The 21,624-nt window shown below is 39.5% G+C and overlaps 1 protein-coding gene across 4 annotated transcripts in view; it reads right to left on the bottom strand.

Moving 5' to 3' along the window:
* The window catches only part of PTPN13 (protein tyrosine phosphatase non-receptor type 13), a 134,871-nt gene that overhangs the window by 97,993 nt on the left and 15,254 nt on the right, over positions 1-21,624 (bottom strand). For all 4 annotated transcript variants that reach the window (XM_075090352.1, XM_075090348.1, XM_075090349.1 and 1 more), the window contains exon 3: positions 8,896-9,015. In XM_075090352.1, the coding sequence (XP_074946453.1) occupies positions 8,896-9,010 (115 nt within the window). In that variant the 5' untranslated portion in view covers positions 9,011-9,015. The remainder of the gene's footprint in view (positions 1-8,895; positions 9,016-21,624) is intronic.

Below are 21,624 nucleotides of genomic sequence, written 5' to 3'. Positions count from 1 at the left end.
CTCCTGTCCTCAGTTACTTCATTTATGTTACAGTCAACATAAAAAAATTATCATGTTTTGTAGTGAACATGTCATTAAGGCTAATTCCTACAATAAGAATGGAGTTACCTGCTACACTAATATAGCACTGCTGGAGAAGCAATGGTCTGAAGAGGGAAGACAAAGTTAGAGAGATTAAATACTCCTTACTACAGTAGCTATCGAACTGGACAAAAAAGAAAAGTTTTGGGGCACAGAAGTCCGTTTTTGGCCTAAAGAAAAAACCTATTTCAGAAGTTAAAAGGAGAAGAATAATTCTAGGCAGCAGCGGAAGTGGGCAAAGAATAAACCTGAAACCTTACTAAGAGTGCCCATTCAAACCCTGTGAATAATACTTGAAAATAGCATAACAAGCACTGAAATCAGAGAGCTGAAAGTAACAATGAAAATTTTACACTACGAATATGCAATTTGCCAGTTAGGTTTTTGATGTCTGATAATACTGCTGGCAAGCTTCTGGCTGCACGTCTGGAAAAAAAGAAAAGGGGCTGGGGGGGGGAGAAACAGGCCACACACATGGGGGAAGTGTTAAACCCCAAAATCTCCCTTGAAAGAAGAAAGAGAGGCCATCTCCTTAGGTAAAATTTTTCTATACCTCAAACAGCAAATCAACTCAGTTTCACTGAAGGAAGTATAGGTATTTATCCAAGTAACATACAAGTTAACTCTTATTTTTCCACAGGCAAAGAGGCAGTTGCTCTGTTTTCTGCTACCTGATACATCAACGATTTGAGGAAATAGGCATTTGAAGGACAAGTCTTTCTTTTCCCTCTACATAGTAAGCAACAACAGCAGAATAATTTTCCTCCTTCAGCTCCACCACTAACAACATATTCCACTCTCCTATCAGCTCAGGATGTTTCTACGGTGCTGGTTCCTAGCCTATTCAACTATCTTGTAATCTAGAATATTTCTAATCCTCTAGGAATTAAGTGTATTTAATTACTGCTTGTAGGTACCAGATGTAAAAGGATCTACCAGGTAAGTGCTTCAATTTCTTCAACACCCCTTCCTCCAAAATAAGCTAATAAATTGCTTTCCAGCTTTTTACATTCTGTGATACCAAAGCAAAACTATATTGATAACTTGGTAGTACAGTTATATAGAAAAATGTTCCCAACTTTCAGATTCTGAAGCTCAGAAAGTTTCCCCTCCTACCAATGTATGCAAGAGATGTAATTCAGTATAATGCTTAATAATTCAATCATATTGATAATATATTAATTTAATTTTTCAGTCTAACACTAACCTACACGTTTTTCTGAACATACCTTAAATCGCTATGCAGAAGTCTGCTTTAAAAAGGAAGAGACCACTGAGGACAACAAACGTTCTAGAAATTGAAAGAATATACAGAGTCTACTTCAAGAAGTTATTTCAAGTTGTTTAATCACCTGAGAATGAAAGGAGTTTGTGATACTTTTTCTAATGGATTTTAAAATGCCAGTGTGTTTTGCTGAAAGCCAGTATGACAAGCTTAGGATTCACAGTGCAGAACTGGCTTCCCCCTGCTCTGCTTTTTATTACATAAAGGAGAGGCTCAGTCGTCTTGCCTCAGGGGACTGTATTTTATTGGTCTGGCATAGTAAGTAATCAATGGACGGTATCTCTGATCATGTAGGCTAAACCAATTTAAGCTCTCACGTAGAACCACTGAGCTCCCCCTGGAAACCAAATGCCCCAAAACACCCTTCGAAAATACCAAATACAAAACCATACATGATTATAACTCTTATACACAGAAGACAAGATCTCAGGTAGCTTTCCTATCCCATTTTAGCATGTAAAATATGTTACTTGAACCTACCAATGTCAATAAAAGCTGAACTGAATATGGCTCAACTAACAAGCTGTACAAGTATCTTTCTGTTGCTAGACCTCCTCCAGTGTGACTTCAAATACTGAATTTATCAAGGTGTTATAAAAAAATAAAATCCAACCAACAACCAAAGAACTACATTTCCTGAGCTACTTGAACAACACAGTATAAATGTGGTCAAGAGAAGACATTCTAAATTTCATGCAGACATTAATTACCAATCCTTACACAGCAATACATATTTTCCTTCTTCCCTACAGCAATCCAATCGACCCTTAGCTACCAAAAAGATTTAAGCCTGGAATCTCTCTATTCAATGGCTACAACAAAATATCTGCTTGATACAGTAGTAAAAATAACTAATCATGTCCAAGATCATGGTTTCACCACAGTGTGTAACAAGACACTTGGCATAAAGCAAATGACATTACCTCTACACACACCTTCTCTTAGCATGGTCAACTTCAAAGCCAGAGTTCAGAAATCTCATGTTGTGAAAAAGCCATCAAATATGTAAATTTAAAAATGAGCTGAATAAAACTCCCCCAACAATAACTTTAAACACCATGTCTGGTGAAAGTACTGTAAATTTACTTCAGTCAACTAAATCAAATAAAATTTTAATTAAGAATGAAAATAACATTATCTGTTCCTCCCAGATCCAAGAGTTGACATTTTGCACTGTAACTCTAACCCCACTTCCTCTGACACAAAACAGAACAACTGCTGTTCACTGTTGTGGCAGTAAGTTCAGACACTAAACACAAGAAATGAAAAGGAATGGAAAGACCCTTCCTATTATATGTACATAAGGAAATATTACATTATATAGAAAAGCATTTTTAGAAAGACGACCTTCGTTGGCCATCAACTCCCAAAAATAGCCCTGCAGATAACTACTAGCTTTTTTACTAGTTCTGTATGTATACACCACTGAAACAGAAAAACACCCAAAAAACCAAACTCCAAACATTTTAAAATATTATAAGATTTCTGCTTAAAAGCCCCAACTTGGGAACCTTGAGTAATGGGGACGCTTTATCCTTAAATTAACATTTTGTATGACAAAGACTTTAAATACCTATGAACTCTTCATATTCTGAAACATACTACAGAAACAAGAGTTAATGAGATGGAAGCATGATTTAGTTTTAAGAACAATTAAAAAAACCTGCATTTATCTTGAAGTCTTCCCAATATTAATTTAAACAAACTTTTAGTAGATTTTAAGTAATATAGCAGGTCATGCTGCCTACATCACAGCTTTGGGAATCTAATCTACCATAACAAAGGATGAGAATAAATTAACTCGTTCTCCATTTCCTTCCTTAAGGCATGCATTGCAAACCAAACCAACTGTCTTAAAGCTCCTACTATGCGGATCTAACATAAGAAAAATATTTTTAAGTAACTCTACTCTTACCCTTTTGGGTGATTGTACCCTGGGAGAAAAAAAGTAACAAAGATGCTATGCATCAAATAGCTGGGGACCACAGGAAGACAACAGAAACAGGTTTCCAGTCATATTATTAACGTAATCTTCTGTTTATGCTTTCAGAATAATTTACAAGAGCAGTAAGGGAAACATACTCCACAAAACACAGGGGGAAATGACAAAAGAGAGATTGAAACCCCTCTTTTTAAAAGCACTGGAATTCAGGATACGGCTCCTAGTCAATTTTATATCCAGTAGGCTTTCAACAGCACTAGAGCTGCCAACATTCTGAGTTAACTCCAGAACTATGCAACTTGGTAACAAAACACTTGTGAGAGCACAGTTTATCAAGCAGTGCCAAGACACAGATAAATTGTGTGGTCTTTCTTAAAGTGAGAGCGTGAACTGGTTTAAGTGTGATAAAAACTGAAATAACCTTCAGCTACACAGCATCTGCCAAACAAATGAAAGACTTTTAGTACAGTCCTTTACATGGTTTAACAGGATGCAAGACAAAAAAAAAAACCCCACACCATATTATAATAGACAGTAAGTTCAGGTAGAAATTTAAAATTAAGCCATTTTATGATATTGATGGCAGCTAATTTTGAATTCCCAAACTAAACACACAATTCAAGCTCCTTCAGTTTTATTTCTTCCTAATTCTCTCCTAGGCCACAGCCATTAGCAAAAATGGTCAGAAGTGATGCACATTTCAGCTCTTTCAGGACACAAAAGAAATACCTTAAAAACGCACAGAACCACCCAAACCCAAGGTTTTCAACACTCATCTCTTTGCTTTGCTCTATAGCCCCCACTGAGACAAGGAAGATTTCTCCTAGTGCAAAGGAAACTAAGGTTTTTGTGCTTAGGCCAGGTTGGAGGCAGGCAGATCACCAATGCATCTCTAGACAGTCCAGGATTATTCCAGCACAAGGGACCACTTATGCTGTAAGTCCTTCGAGCTGGTGCAGCATGTCCCCACATGCCTGATGTGCCAAGGAAGCAGTGCTGCAGCACTTCTGCTCCCTCCCCCTTAGGCACAAAGGGGTAGGACCAAGGAGAGAGCTCTGATGGGACACTGAACCGCTTGGAAAATATCAGCACAGGGAGAAACACCGAGAGGCTAACTGAAGTTTACTCTTTCCTGAGAGTACTGGAGCAAGAAACAGGGTGAACAGTTAGGAACTGAACCTCACTTGGGGAGGGATTTTAAAAACAAAACAAGCAAAACAATGACAACAAAAATCACCAAACCCCAGAAAAGTCTGATCTCTTTCCTTCTCAGCAACCAAAAGATGAAATGTTACCAGAAGGTTAAAAAAAAATTATTCCTCAACAGTTATTGGTAAAGGAAAAAAACCAATCATTTAACACCTGCCAGCAGGGAGTGGCTGGAGCATGAGGATTTACACACACACCCCCACCCACACACCCACCCCCATTGCATTTTCTCTCCTGTCAACCAAAACAATCCATTTCCCCCTCCATCCTAACTAGGTCTATGACTACTTGGTACCCACCACTAGTTCCCATCAACATATTTCACACTTTGCCTTCATTCTTTTCATTATACTTACCCAAGCTAAGCAGATGCAATAGTATGACTGTCAACCAGATTTACAGGACCGAAACACACAATTGTCCTTCTTCACATCCACTGTCAGATGTTATCACTTTTCTTTACATAAATCATTTCCCATATACAAATTTGCAAGACAGTAAATTTGTAAAGTCTCTCTTTCTTTGCTCAACCTGCCTTTCTATTATCAGACTCATTTTTTCCCCTTATTATTTTCAGAATGTACAATACATGCTTCAGCATAGGAGTGGCCTGGGTAACGTATGAAGTTTTCCCTGCTTTCAAGTTTTGATAAACCTCTCCCAGATAAAACTACCTAATTAGAGGGACACTTGGTTTATAATTCTCAGCAGCAGAGAACACAGCATGCTCCTTACACTTATATGCTCACATTTGATATACTTCACTTCAAAGACCTGTTACTTTGACCTCGTGGAGTCCTGAGCACAAGATACAGCATGTCTGAAACAGCTGATACACCCTCTCAACAGCAAAATAGTTATTGCAGATAATTAAACAGATGTAAAAGAAGGGCAGGTCTGGTATCGGCCTTTTCAAATCTCCAGATTAAATCTCAACATCACTAGTACAACTGATGTCAGACCTGCAACTGAGTACTGGATTGTCTTTCTCCTCCATTTAACAGCTTATAATACGCTGACAGGACAGGTACCAGAGCTGATCTTCTAAATGAGTGATTAGCAACTGGGCATTTCAATCTAATCTTTCACTGCTTATAATGATTTTTAAAATAATTTACAGATTGATTTCAGAGTTCAACACCTGTTAGAATCATAAATACAAACAGGCATAAAAATACGCATATTTCTGTGTCAGTGAATTAGACATGGTATGATATGTGACTAACCATGCAAGACATGGATTTTCATTCTGTGCTTCTTTTATTCAGTTGTTTGACAGATAAGAAGATGGACTCACTACAAGACATGCAGAACTTTTAAAAATCAAGTAGTAATCAAATCTGTAACAGAAGCTTGTTTTGGGCATTTTTCCCTAATTTCCTGAAACCAATTTAAGAAATTAGTTGAAGAAAATGTTTTCCGTTGATGGAATAACAGCAAGGATTCTCAACTTCAAGCAGACTACCAAAACTCTACCAGGATTACATAAATAAATAAATGGTTCCTTGGGCTGGTAATTCCTTTAAGCATGTGTGGCTGCTGGGCTGGTGCAGGCAGGCTGCCAACAGACAGCAATCTGAGAGCTGATGATTTCCACGGCCTTTTTATCCCCCTCATTTCAAAACAGTTGGACCACAGATCGTTGAACAGTATGACTGATTTTGTTTTTTTTAAGAAACTTAATATAGAAAATGCTCATCAAAACTTAGATTTTGTTACAGAACAACATATTCAGGGACTCCAGAACTATACATGGAGAAAGAAGAGAGCATCTCTGACACTGGTCAGAGCTGAGCATGCTGTGAACTTGCAGAAACTGAAAGCTTGCCTTATCGCCCTCTGCCCAGGAATGACTGGTCATTTCTGAAGAACTTTGGAAGCTCATCCTCTGCTATAAAATAGCTCTTCCATGCTGTATGCTAGATCTGAAATTTGACCGAAGGAAACACAACTTCTCTAGGATTCTCCATTTGCTACAAGTCCTCCGCAAATGAAGAACAAAATTGAGTCAGACAAGCCTACAGGAACCTCTGCATTCTCTATTCCTGCATCTCTGCAACACATCTTTACAAGCCAACACAGAAACCGATATTCAAGATGACCAAAAAAGGTTTCCAGATTGTTTCCTTAGTGAAGCAAAATCTTCATTAAAGACTGTCTGGTTACCCTAATCTTGCTGAGAGGAATTAGATTGCCTTTGTCAACCTTAGCTACATAGTAAAGCTCTTTCATCTGGGTGTCTTGAAGTGCATTTTACCACAGGGCTATATCCCACGTTAATTAATAGCATGCAACTGAAATAATTTGCTGAACTAGCAGAAAAACAACTCAATAAAACAGCTTCATCTCCAAGAAGAGACAGATTCTTCTGGCACTGATTTTATCTGAATTTGTGTTTCGGTCTTCACTGATGGGAAGACAGACCAGAAGCTTCTGCCACCTTAGCCAGTCCTGGCTGGCAAACAGTCCCCTACTTTAAAAGGGCATACCAGAAGTCTTGGGGCAGATTTCCATTTCATGCTCTCATCTTTCAGTACTTGTCCCTTTGAAGGAGGGCTGATTGTATACTCATTTTCAATGCCTGCATGCAGCCTTCATAGTAATTATGGTAACTTTTCTGCACTACTCTTAGGCCAAGAAAGGGTAAGCTCTTGTTTTCAGTGGAGGCTTCCTTCTTGAAAAGAATTTAGATCTAAGATAGTGTCTTAAGTGGTTTCCTACTATAGACTCATGCTACTGTGATATTTCAGGTGGATTTCAAGATGGAACTCAATGTGTTGATTCCTGTAAAGATTTCAAGAGTAACCTCTAATCATTCAAGATCTCTCTTTGGCCAAGCTCTAACTTGGTGTCAACCACCTGCCCTCCTTAAAAAAATAAAAATATTTACAAATTCCTCTGATTCTCTCTGAGAGACAATAAAGAGAAAAAGACACAAAAGAAGATGCCAGCTTTCCCTTTCTTGCAATAAAAGAAGCAGAGGGACAGGACAGTCAAATTGCAACAATAAACTCAGCATTCCTAACAGGGAATTATTCTTAGGCTCTAAGCTCACTGATAAAGGGCAAATGGAGATTTGTATGGGATATCAAAACGACCCATAATTTGCCTACCAAAAATATTTTGGAGAGGTTGATAAAATTTCATATTTATAATGCTAAGTCAAGCTTGGTTGGAAATCAAACGCCATATGGCAGTTTCTGCCTACATCTGCCTTCTTTGGCGTCTTTGTGAAGTATCCAAAGACCACTTTCAAAGGTTGTACAATGTACGAGATAGACCTAGTGTCTTGACTTGATGGATTGTCTAAACCAAATGTTAAAAAAACCACCCCGCAAAACAACTTAAATGTTGAGTACTGGTGAAATTGTAAGCCAAACACATGCAAAAATATACAATAGATTTTGCCCTCAATAGCGAAGATGTGCCCCTTGCATAGCAATGTGGCAGAACAATGGCCATTTTCAAAGTATGAGCTTTTGATTTTTCCTGAATAAAACTGAATAAGCTTACATATACATGCTTAGATATAAAGAGATGACCCCCATAAATTTGCTGAAATACTAAGATGCATCATGGGACCACATAGTCCATCTGAGACCAAGTTAAAGATGTCACTAAAGTTAATTATTGGAGTTAAGCTTTTATTGCTATAAAATTCAAAAAAGCAGGGGGAAGGGGCTTAAGGATATTCAGATTTTGAAGAAAAGAAAGGAAGGAAAAAATATGGAAGAGGAAGGGTTCCATATTTAGACCTAGTGTTAAAACATAGTTATTAGCAGTATTGCAGATGCTCAACTTAGAGCCTACTAAGCTGGGGGAATGGGGCAGAAGAGATACTTACTTCTAGTCCTTTAACGTATAGTAAGCCACCACATTCCTCTCAGTATCCCTATGTCTTGCTAATTGCATTCTGGGGAATGATACATAGCCCTCTGGTCAAGTTTTCAGTGGCTCACCTTTGGCCTCCCCAAGTCTCTTCGGACCAGACTGGTCACGACTGCACTGTACTATAGCCGTTTATGTCCCCTTCAGGTCCAAAGTGCTCCAATGGTCTCAGACCTTTTTATAATTTTTCTATGTTTCTCTCATTTCAGTGAGTCTAAAATAATGCAAAGACTCTGTGGTAGCTTCCTACCAAAGTGAAGTTGTCATCACATGAAACTAAATGTGACATGGGTCCTGACAGAATGTGAAGTAATGGTTGAAAACATCCTTTGGACTGGGGTGCAGCTAGGCACTTTACCCAAGCCTAACCTAGAAGCAAGTCATTATTTGTGTTTAGAGCCTAAGAAGAACAAGGGAATTTACTTACACAACATGTAACACAACGAAGATGTTTCCAGTTCTGCTTATATCAGTCTTCAAAAATGCTTACCTTTTCTGAATAGTTCTTGAAGGCTCTCTGCACTTTGATTCAAAATAGCCCATATTTCCTCTTCTTGCAGTGGCCCGCCTCGAACCTCCAGAGCCTCTGCCAGTGACACATGCATGTTACCTGGGAAATGAGACAGACTGATTTAAGAACGCATAAGAGTTATTTTCTCTTTGCATGTAGTACTCAAGTAGTAACAGCCCATGTCCAGTTCTCAGTCACAACAGTTCTTTAACATTAACAGAACCCATCCAATACAAATGCTACAAAACATTCACCGTGACGATGAACTCTGAGCACCTGCCATCATGAAGAGGAAAAACTTGTGTTAAGACCACAATGATCCATATTAATATAGTAGGCTACTAAATCAAAAAACTCGACAAGCTGGCATTAGTCCATATGCTATGGGCAAGAGTTTGCTCTGTTTAAAAAAAATGACAGAATGATTACAAGTTACAGGTTTATTAAAGGAAATCAGCTATTAACATTATTTTGGCAGGTCGAAGTCAGTCAAGCTGCTGTTAAAAAAGGAAGCTCTTCTTCCGATATATTTTCACAGGGCTGTTTATATTATTTCATGACCGATAGGAAGCACTGCCTGCAAACATGCAAGCAAATGAGCTAGCTAGCTAGCTGTGGAACTGAGAGTTTTCTCCTTTGTTCAGCTTCTTCACAGATTTAAGAAAACAAAGTAGAACTGTTAGCAGCACTCTACGGATTACATCCCTAGAAAACAAATACTAAAAGAAGTCAGGTCTTAATATTTTTTCAAAGAGTTAAACCATTTTCACCATACCACAATATGGTATTCAGTTGTTCAAAACCAAAACCATTTTGACAACTGAAGAATGCATCCCTAAGTGTTCTCACAAAGTCAAAGCTTCATCATTTTGGTAAGCTCAGGAACAAATCATGTGTCTGCTTAATTAGGTCAGCTTTCTCTGGACACTAAATGTTCTCAGATTGAGCACTTACGCCAATTTATATTTCTGATTGAGATGCAGTTGCAGTCACTTCTCTCTGCTTCTCTCCAGAGCCCAAAGAATAAAACCCTGAGGCAGTGAGCTGCAGTAAGAGCCTAAGGTATATTGTCAATCATCAGCGATGAGTTTGTTAGGTCTCAAATGCTCCAAAGTTGCTGCCAGAAATTGAATGTTCCACAAGCAATGCATATTGTCCCAAGGTCAGTAACTGATATCAACAGCTTTATATGACCCAACAGTACTGCTGGAGGTTTCTCACTCTCCCTGCCAATCAACTAGCCAGAACCTGCCCATCAGCATCCAATCCTGGCTCAGATGTACACTCATGGATATTAATCTAACAATTTGCAAGGACAGGCTGAGTAGCTATACATAGTTTCCCAACTCTTTAGGCACTTTTATGCCTTCCATGTTTTTTTACTTCCAGATAAGTAGGCTTATACCCATATAATGGAAATACAAAAGGCTGATTATCCTGCAGTTTCTAACTGAAAACATGGGCTATGAAGATACTCGCTGAAGTACTACCCAGAGCCTTTTCAGCTAGAACTCTATACTATGCTACTGAAAAACAACATATTGCTGGCTGCATTTCATCATAACTTATTTTTCCTTACTCCACAGCTTACCAGTTTTTACTATTCAATTATTCTGCATATTTTCTAAGCCAGATCTGTTTTCAGTAATTAAAGTTCAAAAGTCATCATCAAAAGATAATGGAAGGGAAAATAGATCCAGACCACATTTGAAAGAAAAATGAAACTGAATCCCCAAAGAAAAAAAATATATACCGTTCAAAATTGAAAGCTAGGGACCAATACAGATTTGCAATAAATGGATAAAAAGCCAGAGATAAACATGTTTCTAGTCAGTATGGGACTCTCATACACCTGGCACAAAGTGTCTGGTCTATCAACTGTACCAGGGTATTTTCTGATTTCATGGCACTGTCTCAAATTTCAGTATTAACATCTAGAATCAAACTGGATTACTCAGATTAAAATACCTCATTTTCTCCTAGGGACTGAATATATATATATGATCTGCAAGTGTTTCCTGATCAATGGAGCAGAGTCTGGATGGAGGCCTGTCACTAGTGGTGTTCCACAGGGGTCTGTGCTGGGTCCAGTCCTGTTCAACATATTCATCAATGAACTGGATGATGGGATAGAGTGTAACCTTAGCAAGCTGACTGATGATACCAAGCTGGGAGGAGTGGCTGATACACCAGAAGGCTCTGCTGCCATCCAGAGACCTGGACAGGCTGGAGAGCTGGGTGGAGGGGAACCTGATGAAATTCAACAGGAACAAGTGCAAGGTCCTGCACCTGGGGAGGAACAACCCCATGCACCAGTACAGGCTGGGGGCTGAACTACTGGAAAGCAGCTCTGCTGAGAAGGAACTGGGAATGCTAGGGGACAACAAGCTGACAATGAGCCAGCAAGTGCCCTTGTGGCCAAGGAGGCCAACAGTATCCTGGGATGCATTAAAAGGAGAGTGGCCAGCAGATAAAGAGAGGTTATCCTCCCCCTCTACTCTGCCTTAGTGAGACCACATTTGGACTATTGTGTCCAGTTTTGGGCCCCCCAGTTTAAGAAGAATGTGGAACTCCTTCAGCAAGTCCAGCGGAGAGCTGCCAAGATGATCAGGGGACTGGAGCATCTCCCTTATGAGGAAAGGCTGAGACACCTGGATTTGCTTAGCCTGGAGAAGACTGAGGGGGGATCTTATCAATACTTACAAATATCTAAAGGGTGGGTATCAGGATGATGGGACTAGGGTCTTTTCAGTAGTGTCCAATGACAGGCCAAGGGGCAATGGGGACAAGTTGGAACACAGGAAGTTCCACCTCAATATGAGAAAAAGCTTCTTTCCTGTGAGGGTGACAGAGCAGTGGAACAGGCTGCCCAGGGAGATTGTGAAGTCTCCTTCCCTGGAGACATTCAAAACCCTCCTGGATGCGTCCCTGTGCCCCCTGCTCTGGGTGTGCCTGCTCAAGCAGGGGGGTTGGACAAGATGGTCTCCAGAGGTCCCTTCCAACACCTACCATTCTGTGATTCTATGAAAACTTTTTGTGCTAAATATTCCAAAGGAAGTATGCTGAGCATAACACCACCAAAAAAAATCCCCCTCAAAATCCTTCTCTGCCACTCCCCTTTTTCCCCATCCTGCAAAATCCTGATTCCTTTCAGCTGTGATTAATACCAAGGACTGTTTTGTAGCAGACAAACTAATTCCCTATTTAACATCACTACAAAGACCATAAGCATGTCTGCTCAAACTCCTAAACATGTTACATCAACAGTAAAAGAATCCTATAGAAAACAATTTCTTGATCACACTAAGTGCATGAATATCCACCCAGCCACACAGGCCTCAGCTGTAGCAGTGTAAGCAACAAGATCTGCTTGTGTATTACAGATAGCAGTAGCTTGACAAAGAGAAACAAATGTCACAACACACCAAACCCAAAACATTTCAAATTGGTTTTGAAAGGCCAAATACAACAAAACATCAGTCATGACAAATACAGCCACACGCAAAATGGCACGAGTTGGGATCTGAGTGGGACTCTCCTTGATGTGTATCTGTTTCAGTAACTTTTTGGTAACTTTTCTTCCTCAAAACTATCTTGAAGCTGCAGTGCTTGTCTGTCACAGCAAAGAGCAGGCCAACACATTAATCCCAAAGATTAAAAAAATCTTCCACAAAATGGCTGTCACCAAGGAACCAACTGAAGCAAGTTGGAATGAAGTGTTTGCATGGCCAGAGTTCTCCATCTGTACAGTCCACCTGTTAGCAGCCAGGCACCATTAATTTAACACAATGAAGCTGAGAGCAAAAGCACCTGGCTCAAAACAAAATTCTTCCCCACTAGTTTGTTTGTGATGGATGTTTTTCACAGGGAGAAAGGAGAAATTTGTAGGAATGATAATGTTTGCAATGCACAGTTCTTCCAAATTTGCTATCTCCTTAGATTCTGGGAGCCTTCAATAGTGTTCGGTCCTTTGTGAATACTGAAGTTGAAGTGCTATGTGCTCAATACACAAAAAAAGCTTTTGGTTTTGTGTAATGCCTGAACATTTTGATAAATTGCAACATAATGACAGTATCAAGTAATCTGTGTAAGAGAAAGACATAAAGCTTTTGTAGAATACCGTATCCAAACTATACAGATTGCCTGTCTTTACATCTTCGCCCTCTAATTGCTGTTACATCTGTGGCTATATAGTTCTCTAACATTCATTTTCCAATTAAAATGAATCGCCATTTAAAACATGTATTTAAATTCCTACTGCTAAGAACTCACAGAAAGGAAGCTGGGTGATAGCAACTGGGGACAACAGACCAAGAACAGCAACCTCTTAGAATGCAGGGAAGAAAAGACACCATAAAGATGAGTTATCTCCACTAAGGGTAAACTTTTAGCTGATTTCAGTTGAGCAAAGAGGGGCTAATCCAAGGAGACAGGCTGAGCGGATCTCAGGAAAGCTGAATAGTATTGGCCTAAAATGACAGAACGCAGAACTAAGTAAAATGAAGAGTTTTCTCTTGTATCAACAGTACAAACTAGTCTTCTTCAGATTTCCAAAGATGCTTCTGGCAGTCCCTGTATTTTTCAGGATATCAAGCTGACTGGCAAAGAAATCACTGGCAGAGTTGTCAATATACTCTTAGTTAGGTTCCTATCAGGCCACTTTCTTGCAATGAGTCTTCTCCCTGTCTCCTCTTCATTTAAGGTAAGCAAGATCTGTTGTGCTAGCACCCTGTGCCTTGTTCCTTTCATTCCTTGTAATAAAAATGGACAGATTGAAGAACATTGAAAGGTGCACCTTCTGAGGATGAGTTCACTTCCTTTTTCCTTGATACAGCATTATGGTGGCACGTTAATATGAAGCAACGCCGACACTTAGCTGGAGATGGGATTGGGAGGCTTACAAATCTAAGAACAGCTTGTTTCTGCACTTGGCTTCAGAAGGTGAGGAGTCCAGGTGCAGCCATGATCAGGAAGCATGTCAAAGGGCTAGGTGGTATGAACTCAGCATGAACTATGAAGGCGTGGATTCCCCATACACCCAAAAACCATGAACTATGAAGGCGTGGATTCCCCATACTCCCAAAAACCACACAAGGTCATAGCCACAAAACACCTAAAAAGGGGCATTCACACAGCAGAGAGCACAGCACAATAGGAAGACAGTGGATAAATTAAAAGAAGCATAGACATGAACATTACCTTCAGGTTGCCTGCTCTGGGGCAGAATTTACTCCTAGACCATACAGGAGTACAATTTCCACAGGAAAGGAGTTGCATCACATGGAGCAGCTCTTTTTCCCTCCAGGACAAGAGAGTAAATTCAGGTGTAAATCATTTGTATCAACAAGCCCCAAGTGCAATTTCTCACCCTCCACACCATTCAGCCCTAAGCCATACAGGCAGCACAGTTCCAAGAAAGAATGCTGCTTAAGCCAGAGGCCTCTCCCATGTCTCAAAACACTTCCTTTTAAAAGCCTGTTTACTTCATGAGGACCAACTGCCAGCTCCTCCCTCTAAGGCAGACAGCTTATACACTCCCTGATGAGTGGGATGGGTAGTTCTGTCTCTTCCGTATAAAGCAAGCTCAGTAACCTCCTTGCTCCTACACTCTACAGTCCCATCAACCCGTGTTAAAAGCACATCATCTATGGAACATTCAGGTAGTGCCAACATGGCACATGAGGCAGTCTGACACTTTCCCAGTGTGAGGTAAGGAATGTACAATAGGAGCAGCCCCTCACACTGAGTAGTACTGTCAAAATGGTTATTTGCAAGGTATATGCTTTTTTCTCCTACAACTTGCAACATTTTCAAAACACCTCTCTATTTATATATGCAGCACAGAAATTAAATGCTCAGAATTCTCATTTCACCCAACCACCAACTTTTTGCTTTATGCATTTTAAATTTGAAAGTAAAGGTCTCCATCAGCAACCAAGAATTAGGAAGTTTAATGTCCTGTTCTTTCCAGATTTTATTGAACTCTTACCAGCTGAAATATTAAGAAGCTATTGCTATAACTGTGTTTAGTAAAGATTACCATATCAGTAATTTTGTCAAAAAGTACCTAAAAGCAGACTGGAAGTCAAAAAGCCGAAACTGCTTCCCCTTAACCACTGCTTGACAACTTTGTGTTTTGGTTTTAGTAACACATATCCCTTGCTTTTTTCCTTACCTTCTACATCAGCATTTTTCCCCACATTGTAACTTCAGAACCAAAACTTTAAGTCAAAGTAAAGTCATGCTTCAACATCAGCTAAGATGCCTTGAGTACCTCATACTTATTTGATATCTCATTGGAATGCACTGCCAAGAAACATGGAGAGCAACTGCTCTAGTCACACGCTCTGTAGGGTTTTTTAGATGTGCTAGAAGCAGTGAAAAAAATGTAAATATAAAAACAGTGCTAGTTTCTAGATAATCACATAATGTACTCTGGTATTCATTTTTATCCTTTGACCAAATTTAAAACAGAGAAAAGAGACAGCAAGAAGGCTCTATACACATCCAAAACATTTTCTGTGATGAAAAAAATCGCCTTATTTCTCCCATATAAAACACCACTAGCTGACTTTATCAGTCCCGAATACGAGCATTATTGTCCCTTTGCTCCACAGGTATACTTAGGCAAAAAGTGGCAATTTCCAAGGAGCACTTTTCTCTTAGGGGTTAATCAAACAGCCATTTCTTGGCCTCTCCTCTATAGACAGAAATTCCTGAAAGCAGAAGCACATTTAAGACAACAGCTGTCTAAAAGAACCTCTTAAAATTCACCTGTCTAAAGGCATGATTAGCTGCCTAAAAAAACACTGACACTTTTGTTCTGCACTGAGTGTGAAGTGCTTTCTAAAAGCACTCAATGTGCACAAACCCCAGTGAAACCAAACTGGAGCTATACCTGAGCAGTTTTGAAAGTCTGGCCTCTCCTATTTCAGAGCCTAAGCATCTGGAGTCATTACTATGCCCTGTAATTTCAGAATGCTGGCACCTATCCTATTTATTTACATTGACCCACATCTTACACCCCCAAAGACAACCTGGAATGCATCCATCAATTAGTTTATACCCAATAATGCTGTTGCTGAAACTGTGCTTAAGTGCAGAACCCTGGAGCTAAGGTAGAAAGCTTGTGCTTCAGTAGCCTTTGAAATCTTATTTTCAAATACGCACATACTTAGATGTGTGCACATAAAGCGTGGCTTCCTCTAGCTGCAGGTCCAATTTGCATAGACTGTCCACAAAATAAGGCATTACTTGCAAATACTCAAGTCAAGCATGCAATCAAGGTAAATATACAAGCTAATCCAGTCAACTGTGTTTAAACAATTTTTAGAATCCCACTCAAGTTAATTACTGCACATTATTCTCATTTATTGTGTTGAAGTGTAAGGGAACAAATGCTTGTGCCATGACCACTATTTTCACCCCTCCTATAGATAGGAAAAGGGGACAAAAAGCACCACAAGATGCAAATCCCATCTCCCCTCTCTTTTTTTAAGTCTATATATAGCTGCCAGAAGTCGCGGGAGTCTAGGTTTTTGTGAACAAACACACTTCTGTGGTGCTTTTCATTCAATCAGCTACCCGATAGTATTATCTTAGTATAAGCACTATTCCTTCCCTCCTTCATTTTGGAGAGGTCAGCAGAGATTAGTATTAACACCCAAGAACTTCCTCCCCCCAGTTATGGAAGAGATTATCTTCTTCCACCCACATTTTTCCTTCCATGCTCTCCCCTTTTTCTCTCCTGTAGGCAGACAGGATGAGATGTCAGCAAAACAGTCCCATGCTCCTGGGCCAATCCTCAATCTATATAAAGAAAAATTTATTTAAAGTCGCATCTCATCCTCAGACTGATAGCTTGCTGCTTGCCCTCAAACCTCTTAAGTAAAGGAACAGAAACTAGCTCAGATTTGTGATAAAACACAAAGAATACGTGGACACTCCCAGAAGTTGGGCACTGTTGGCCTTTTGTTTGAACATACAGCAATGATCTCACACTCACTGTAGCAGAGGAGATGTTAGCATTTCTCCTTCCAAAGCCTTAAATCAGCCTTGTATTCCCATGTCTGGAAGACAGAAGAATGTGACATACTGAGAATCTTGGCTTGCACTTCCAGGGCAAGCAGTGTTTATTTTACTCCAGAATTGCTTTCTTTCTTTCTTTCCTGGAAGATGGAAAGAAATCAGCTTTTGGCATTGGACTGAACTCACAATGGAAGACAAGCAAGGGTTATTGCTGACTCCCTCCCTTGCTTTTGTGTCTCTCTATCACCAGAACCAGATAAACTTGTTTATCTGAGGCTTCATGTAAGGCAAACTAGTAAATCCAGTCCAAAATGTATGTAATAATCATGAAAGTCATGTTTTCTAGACAACTGTAGAATGTTCTTTTATACATCAGGGTAGCTGATGTTTCACATCTGATATTAAAATTGTATTCAGAACCGTATATAATTATCACTACAAAGTAAGCTTAATCCACATAAATCGGGGCATGACTCCTGTATCCCTCTCTTAATTTAATAGTCAGTGTAAGATCCTTGGGCAACTCCCTTATTTTGCTGTTGATCTGCTCCACCTTGGAGAGGCACGTCTCCTTGGTGCATTTCTCATACTTGCAACTTTCATTTTAATTGCTAAGTAGGAACAGAGGACCTGTGACTAAGACAAGCTTAGTAAGTGGAAAACCAGAAATTTCAGGACTGCAAAACAGCTTGGTCATAGTAGTGCTTTTCAAATAGCAGATCAACCAATAATACACTTATTCACATGTAACATTAAACTCTTCCAATGACATGAAATAATCACAAGCAAAACACATCTTACTATTGACAACGTAACTTCACGATGTAGTGTTGTGCTGTCTATCGTATAACTTCACTTACAACAAACAAATTCCAGACTGTGGGGCAGTCTTGATGAAGATGCTTTCCTTGGCATCCTTCCACTGCAACTGCTTTTTTTCAATGCAGGGACAGTAATGCTCTTCATTAACTACACTGGGGTACACAACTGTTGCTAGGTCTATGTGGGTGACACACATTGTCACCGCAGCAAGGATAGACTACGCTGAGAGAAAGTAAGAATGGTACCTCCAGCTTCAGTCCAGCAGTTATTCCATTGTTGCATGCAAGAGCTACACATTCCACACATACTATGAAAAGGTCATGACTGAAGTCCTTATTCACTTGCAGCTCTTAGCACAGCTGAAGAGGTAATAAAAATCATTGTCAGAGAAGCTGAAATAGTAGCACACACATGATTTAAATATCATGGAGTCACTAGGAAGCATTATTCTGTCAGTAAGTACTACTTCCCACCATCTGTGGCATTTTAAAGGTACTACAAGTAAGAAAATGAGGCTCTGATGAGTCAATTAAGTAGTGACAATTGTACAGAGTAACTGATTTTCCATATGACTATGATTTTCTTTATCATCAGTCCCCAATGTTGGAGAATAATGATCAAATATTTAACACCAAGACACAAATTGCCACAGACTAGAAACTCAGTGGTTCTACAAGTAAGTTTCATTGATTTAACAGGTACAAATTAAGCCAGTATTGTTCAACAGAGAACTTCTCTAATAGATAATCCTAATCCAGAGTGGTTTTTTTAAAAGCTTAGCTTAAGGTCTGTCCTGCGGTAATAAAGTGACACGAATTTTACTACATTAGATACATTCTCTAGTACTGAAGAGTTCAGATTCTGTTAGATATTAATCCTTCCAGTCTCAGTAACAGAGAATGGTACCTCACTTTATAAGTGCCTCTTCCCAGTATAAGAGCCCCTTGCAGCAACATAACAGCCAGCGTACATGGAAGCAGCACAACTGGATCAGCAAGAAACTAAGCACAATATGCTGAGAGTAAGAGTCCTCAAATTTCTTGGATGTGGCACTAGAAAGTCAACTTCAGGAAGCTTTACAGCTTTTTTTTTTTTTTTCCTCTCCACTAAGAAAATTGCCGATTTTCAGGCAAGAAATACAACGATGTTAATGTGCTAAAATATTGGGGAAAATAATTTTTAATATCCACCAACCTGAGTAATAAAGTGTTAGGATTGTAGTATATTTGTAAATCACTGTTAAAGTCAACATACTCTAAGTATAAAGACCAACCCCACCACATGTTATTTCAAAACCAGATTTTAATCCTATGTATTCACATCCAATCCTTCAACAAATTGTTTTTTGCTGTTGTTATGGTGCAGAAAAATCTTTGTCAGCCTCATCTGTTTGACTACCAGACATTTTAGAAAAACAAATTAGCAGAAGAGATACTTTAATATGGCACCAAAACAGTTTCTCCATACTTAGAATAATCTAATGTATGGTACTCATGTGAGAAATGTAATGGTGTCAGAAATAATTTTGTTGTGTTTTTAGTTTGAAAGCAGCACCCTTGCATACTCACGACAAGAAAGTGATCTACTGGCAGTGAGCATAACTTGGGTACGAAACCACAATAAACCTCTACTATCCAGAGGACAGTTCAAAGGAAACAACATCCGACAACAGATGAAAAACTGGCTGAGTAACAGAATAAGTTTGAAAATTACATCTATCTGCACCTGATCCCTCCAGCACTGCTTTACCTTAGGTGTATACAGGCAAAGAAGCTGCACTACTACAACACACGGATTTTTGTTTAAGTACATATTTAGCTCAATATGAGAGCTAACAAACTCCCACATGGATCACCCCACCTACCAATATTTCTACTAAACTGCACACGTATGTTTGGGGGTTTTTTTGCTATGAAAATGAAAAATACCAACCCCAGCCAATTTAAAATTTACCACCTAGCAAGTGTTATCTTCAGCTAATCAGCTGCTACAACTAATCCAATGGCTTTCCTACCCAATGCCCTAAATCAGTCTAGATCCTTACATTGTTTCTGCTTATGACTCTTGGTGAAAACAGCCAATGAGAGTCCAATAATTACTGACTGAGGTGGACTGTCTCCTGAATAACAACATTCTCCTCAGCCATGACCCTGAATGATGTTTTAAATACTGGTAACTGTCAGGAGCAATTCTGAAGCAGCCCCACAGCTGGGGGAAGAAGTGACCATGTTCTCAAACTTGAGGATGTCTGAGGGCGGTATCCATCTGGATGGTCTCCCTTGCAGTCTTTGATGCTCAAGACAAAAACATTCCCAACTCCTTGGAAATTTAGATTTCTTTAAGCGACAAAAAGAAGAAAACCAAACAAAAAAAGCGTGCTGCCTGCCCAGACAGTTATGATTTTTTTGTTCACTTTGCAGGGGGGGAAAGGGGAGATACAGCATAAGGAACAGAACGTTATGAAGTCTGCAGCTAGATAACACCACAGATATCTTATCTGTGAACTCACCTGTCCGGGAGTAAAGCTATTACTCACACAAGCGATGACTAATTCTTATTGTGAAAGTCTGAATTTTTACCCTGAAAAACAGACAAGACAGAACATAGGCCTACGTTTCAGCTGTCAAGAACTGTATATACAAGAACAGCTGCGTCTTTAGGACCAAGGCATAAGCAAGAGATCCTTGCTCTAGTTATCTGTAAGTTGAAGTAAACAGCAATTCAAGCACAGTAGCAAATATCAAAGAGCACTGCATTTTTGTCACTCTTCTGTAGCAGAAGAAAAAAGTAATTTTGCTTTCAGACAGACAGCCTTTCTCTGCTCAGACATGGTAGTAGAAGGCATGAGATTTATGCTTTTTATATGCCCAAAAAAACAATTTAAAAAGTCTATGATATATTGTCCTCCTGTGTGAAAATCTCTGCAGAGATTTATGCTGAAGAAATTTTAAACAACGGGAAAGCAGTGACTAACTTTATCACTTGGAAGTGTATGAAGTTGCTTTAGAACCAAGTGAAGTACCTCCGCAAAACAGAGATATCTGATGATAGTCTATTCTCATGCTGAGACCCCATCAGGAAACATGTACACTCCAAGGGAACAGCAGAGATGTGAACATGCAACTGGCTGGATTTGACTTGTCCATGGAAAAACCGTTCCTACACAGAGCTATCAGAAAGACAACAAATTATAAGCTCCTGCTTCATAACATTCTCCTTGAATGAAGGCAGGCTGATTCTAAGGAAGTGAGAAGCACTGGCAAGTGAGAAGACCTGGCTCTGAACTTTATGTCAGCCTTCAGGAAGGATGTGCTTTCTATAAGTGCACACCCATGTGAGAAAGAACATGTGTGACCCGTGTATACATATGCATGTATTATGTTACCGCCTATCTATATAAAATGTGTATGTGTATTTGCCTGCATGCGTATACTTCAAATACACCAAACAATTCACTTTAAAGTGTCTGATGCAGGACAGAAAAAAAGCCCTGAGGGACAAACAGAGTTGTAAAGGGGCAGGAACACCAATCTATTTCAAGAAGTCAGTATCAACTACCCAAAAGCCTGTCAGAGGGTCCCTAAAGCCTATTAAAGGTTTTGGCCAAGGCAGATTTAGAGTAAGATTCTGTAAGTGTTGGTAAAACAGATCTGATACCAGCAGATGGGCTGCAACTGTAGCAACAGACCTCCAGCTATTCAGAAACCAGCTCTTCATTCTATAGGTCTGGTACTGCAAGTGTAGCACTAACAGGTCTTAAAGGATTTCCTGAGAAGCATTTCAACGGCATTCATCATCTGTGTATACACCTGCCCTCATAAAACACTTCACAGCAAGTCCTTCTCTCCCTAAGTAACT

Source organism: Phalacrocorax aristotelis, chromosome 4 (genome assembly GCF_949628215.1).
Source record: "Phalacrocorax aristotelis chromosome 4, bGulAri2.1, whole genome shotgun sequence".
NCBI lineage: Eukaryota > Metazoa > Chordata > Aves > Suliformes > Phalacrocoracidae > Phalacrocorax > Phalacrocorax aristotelis.
The sequence above is the reverse complement of the archived record's forward strand: the minus strand, read 5'-3'. Positions and strand labels throughout refer to the sequence as shown.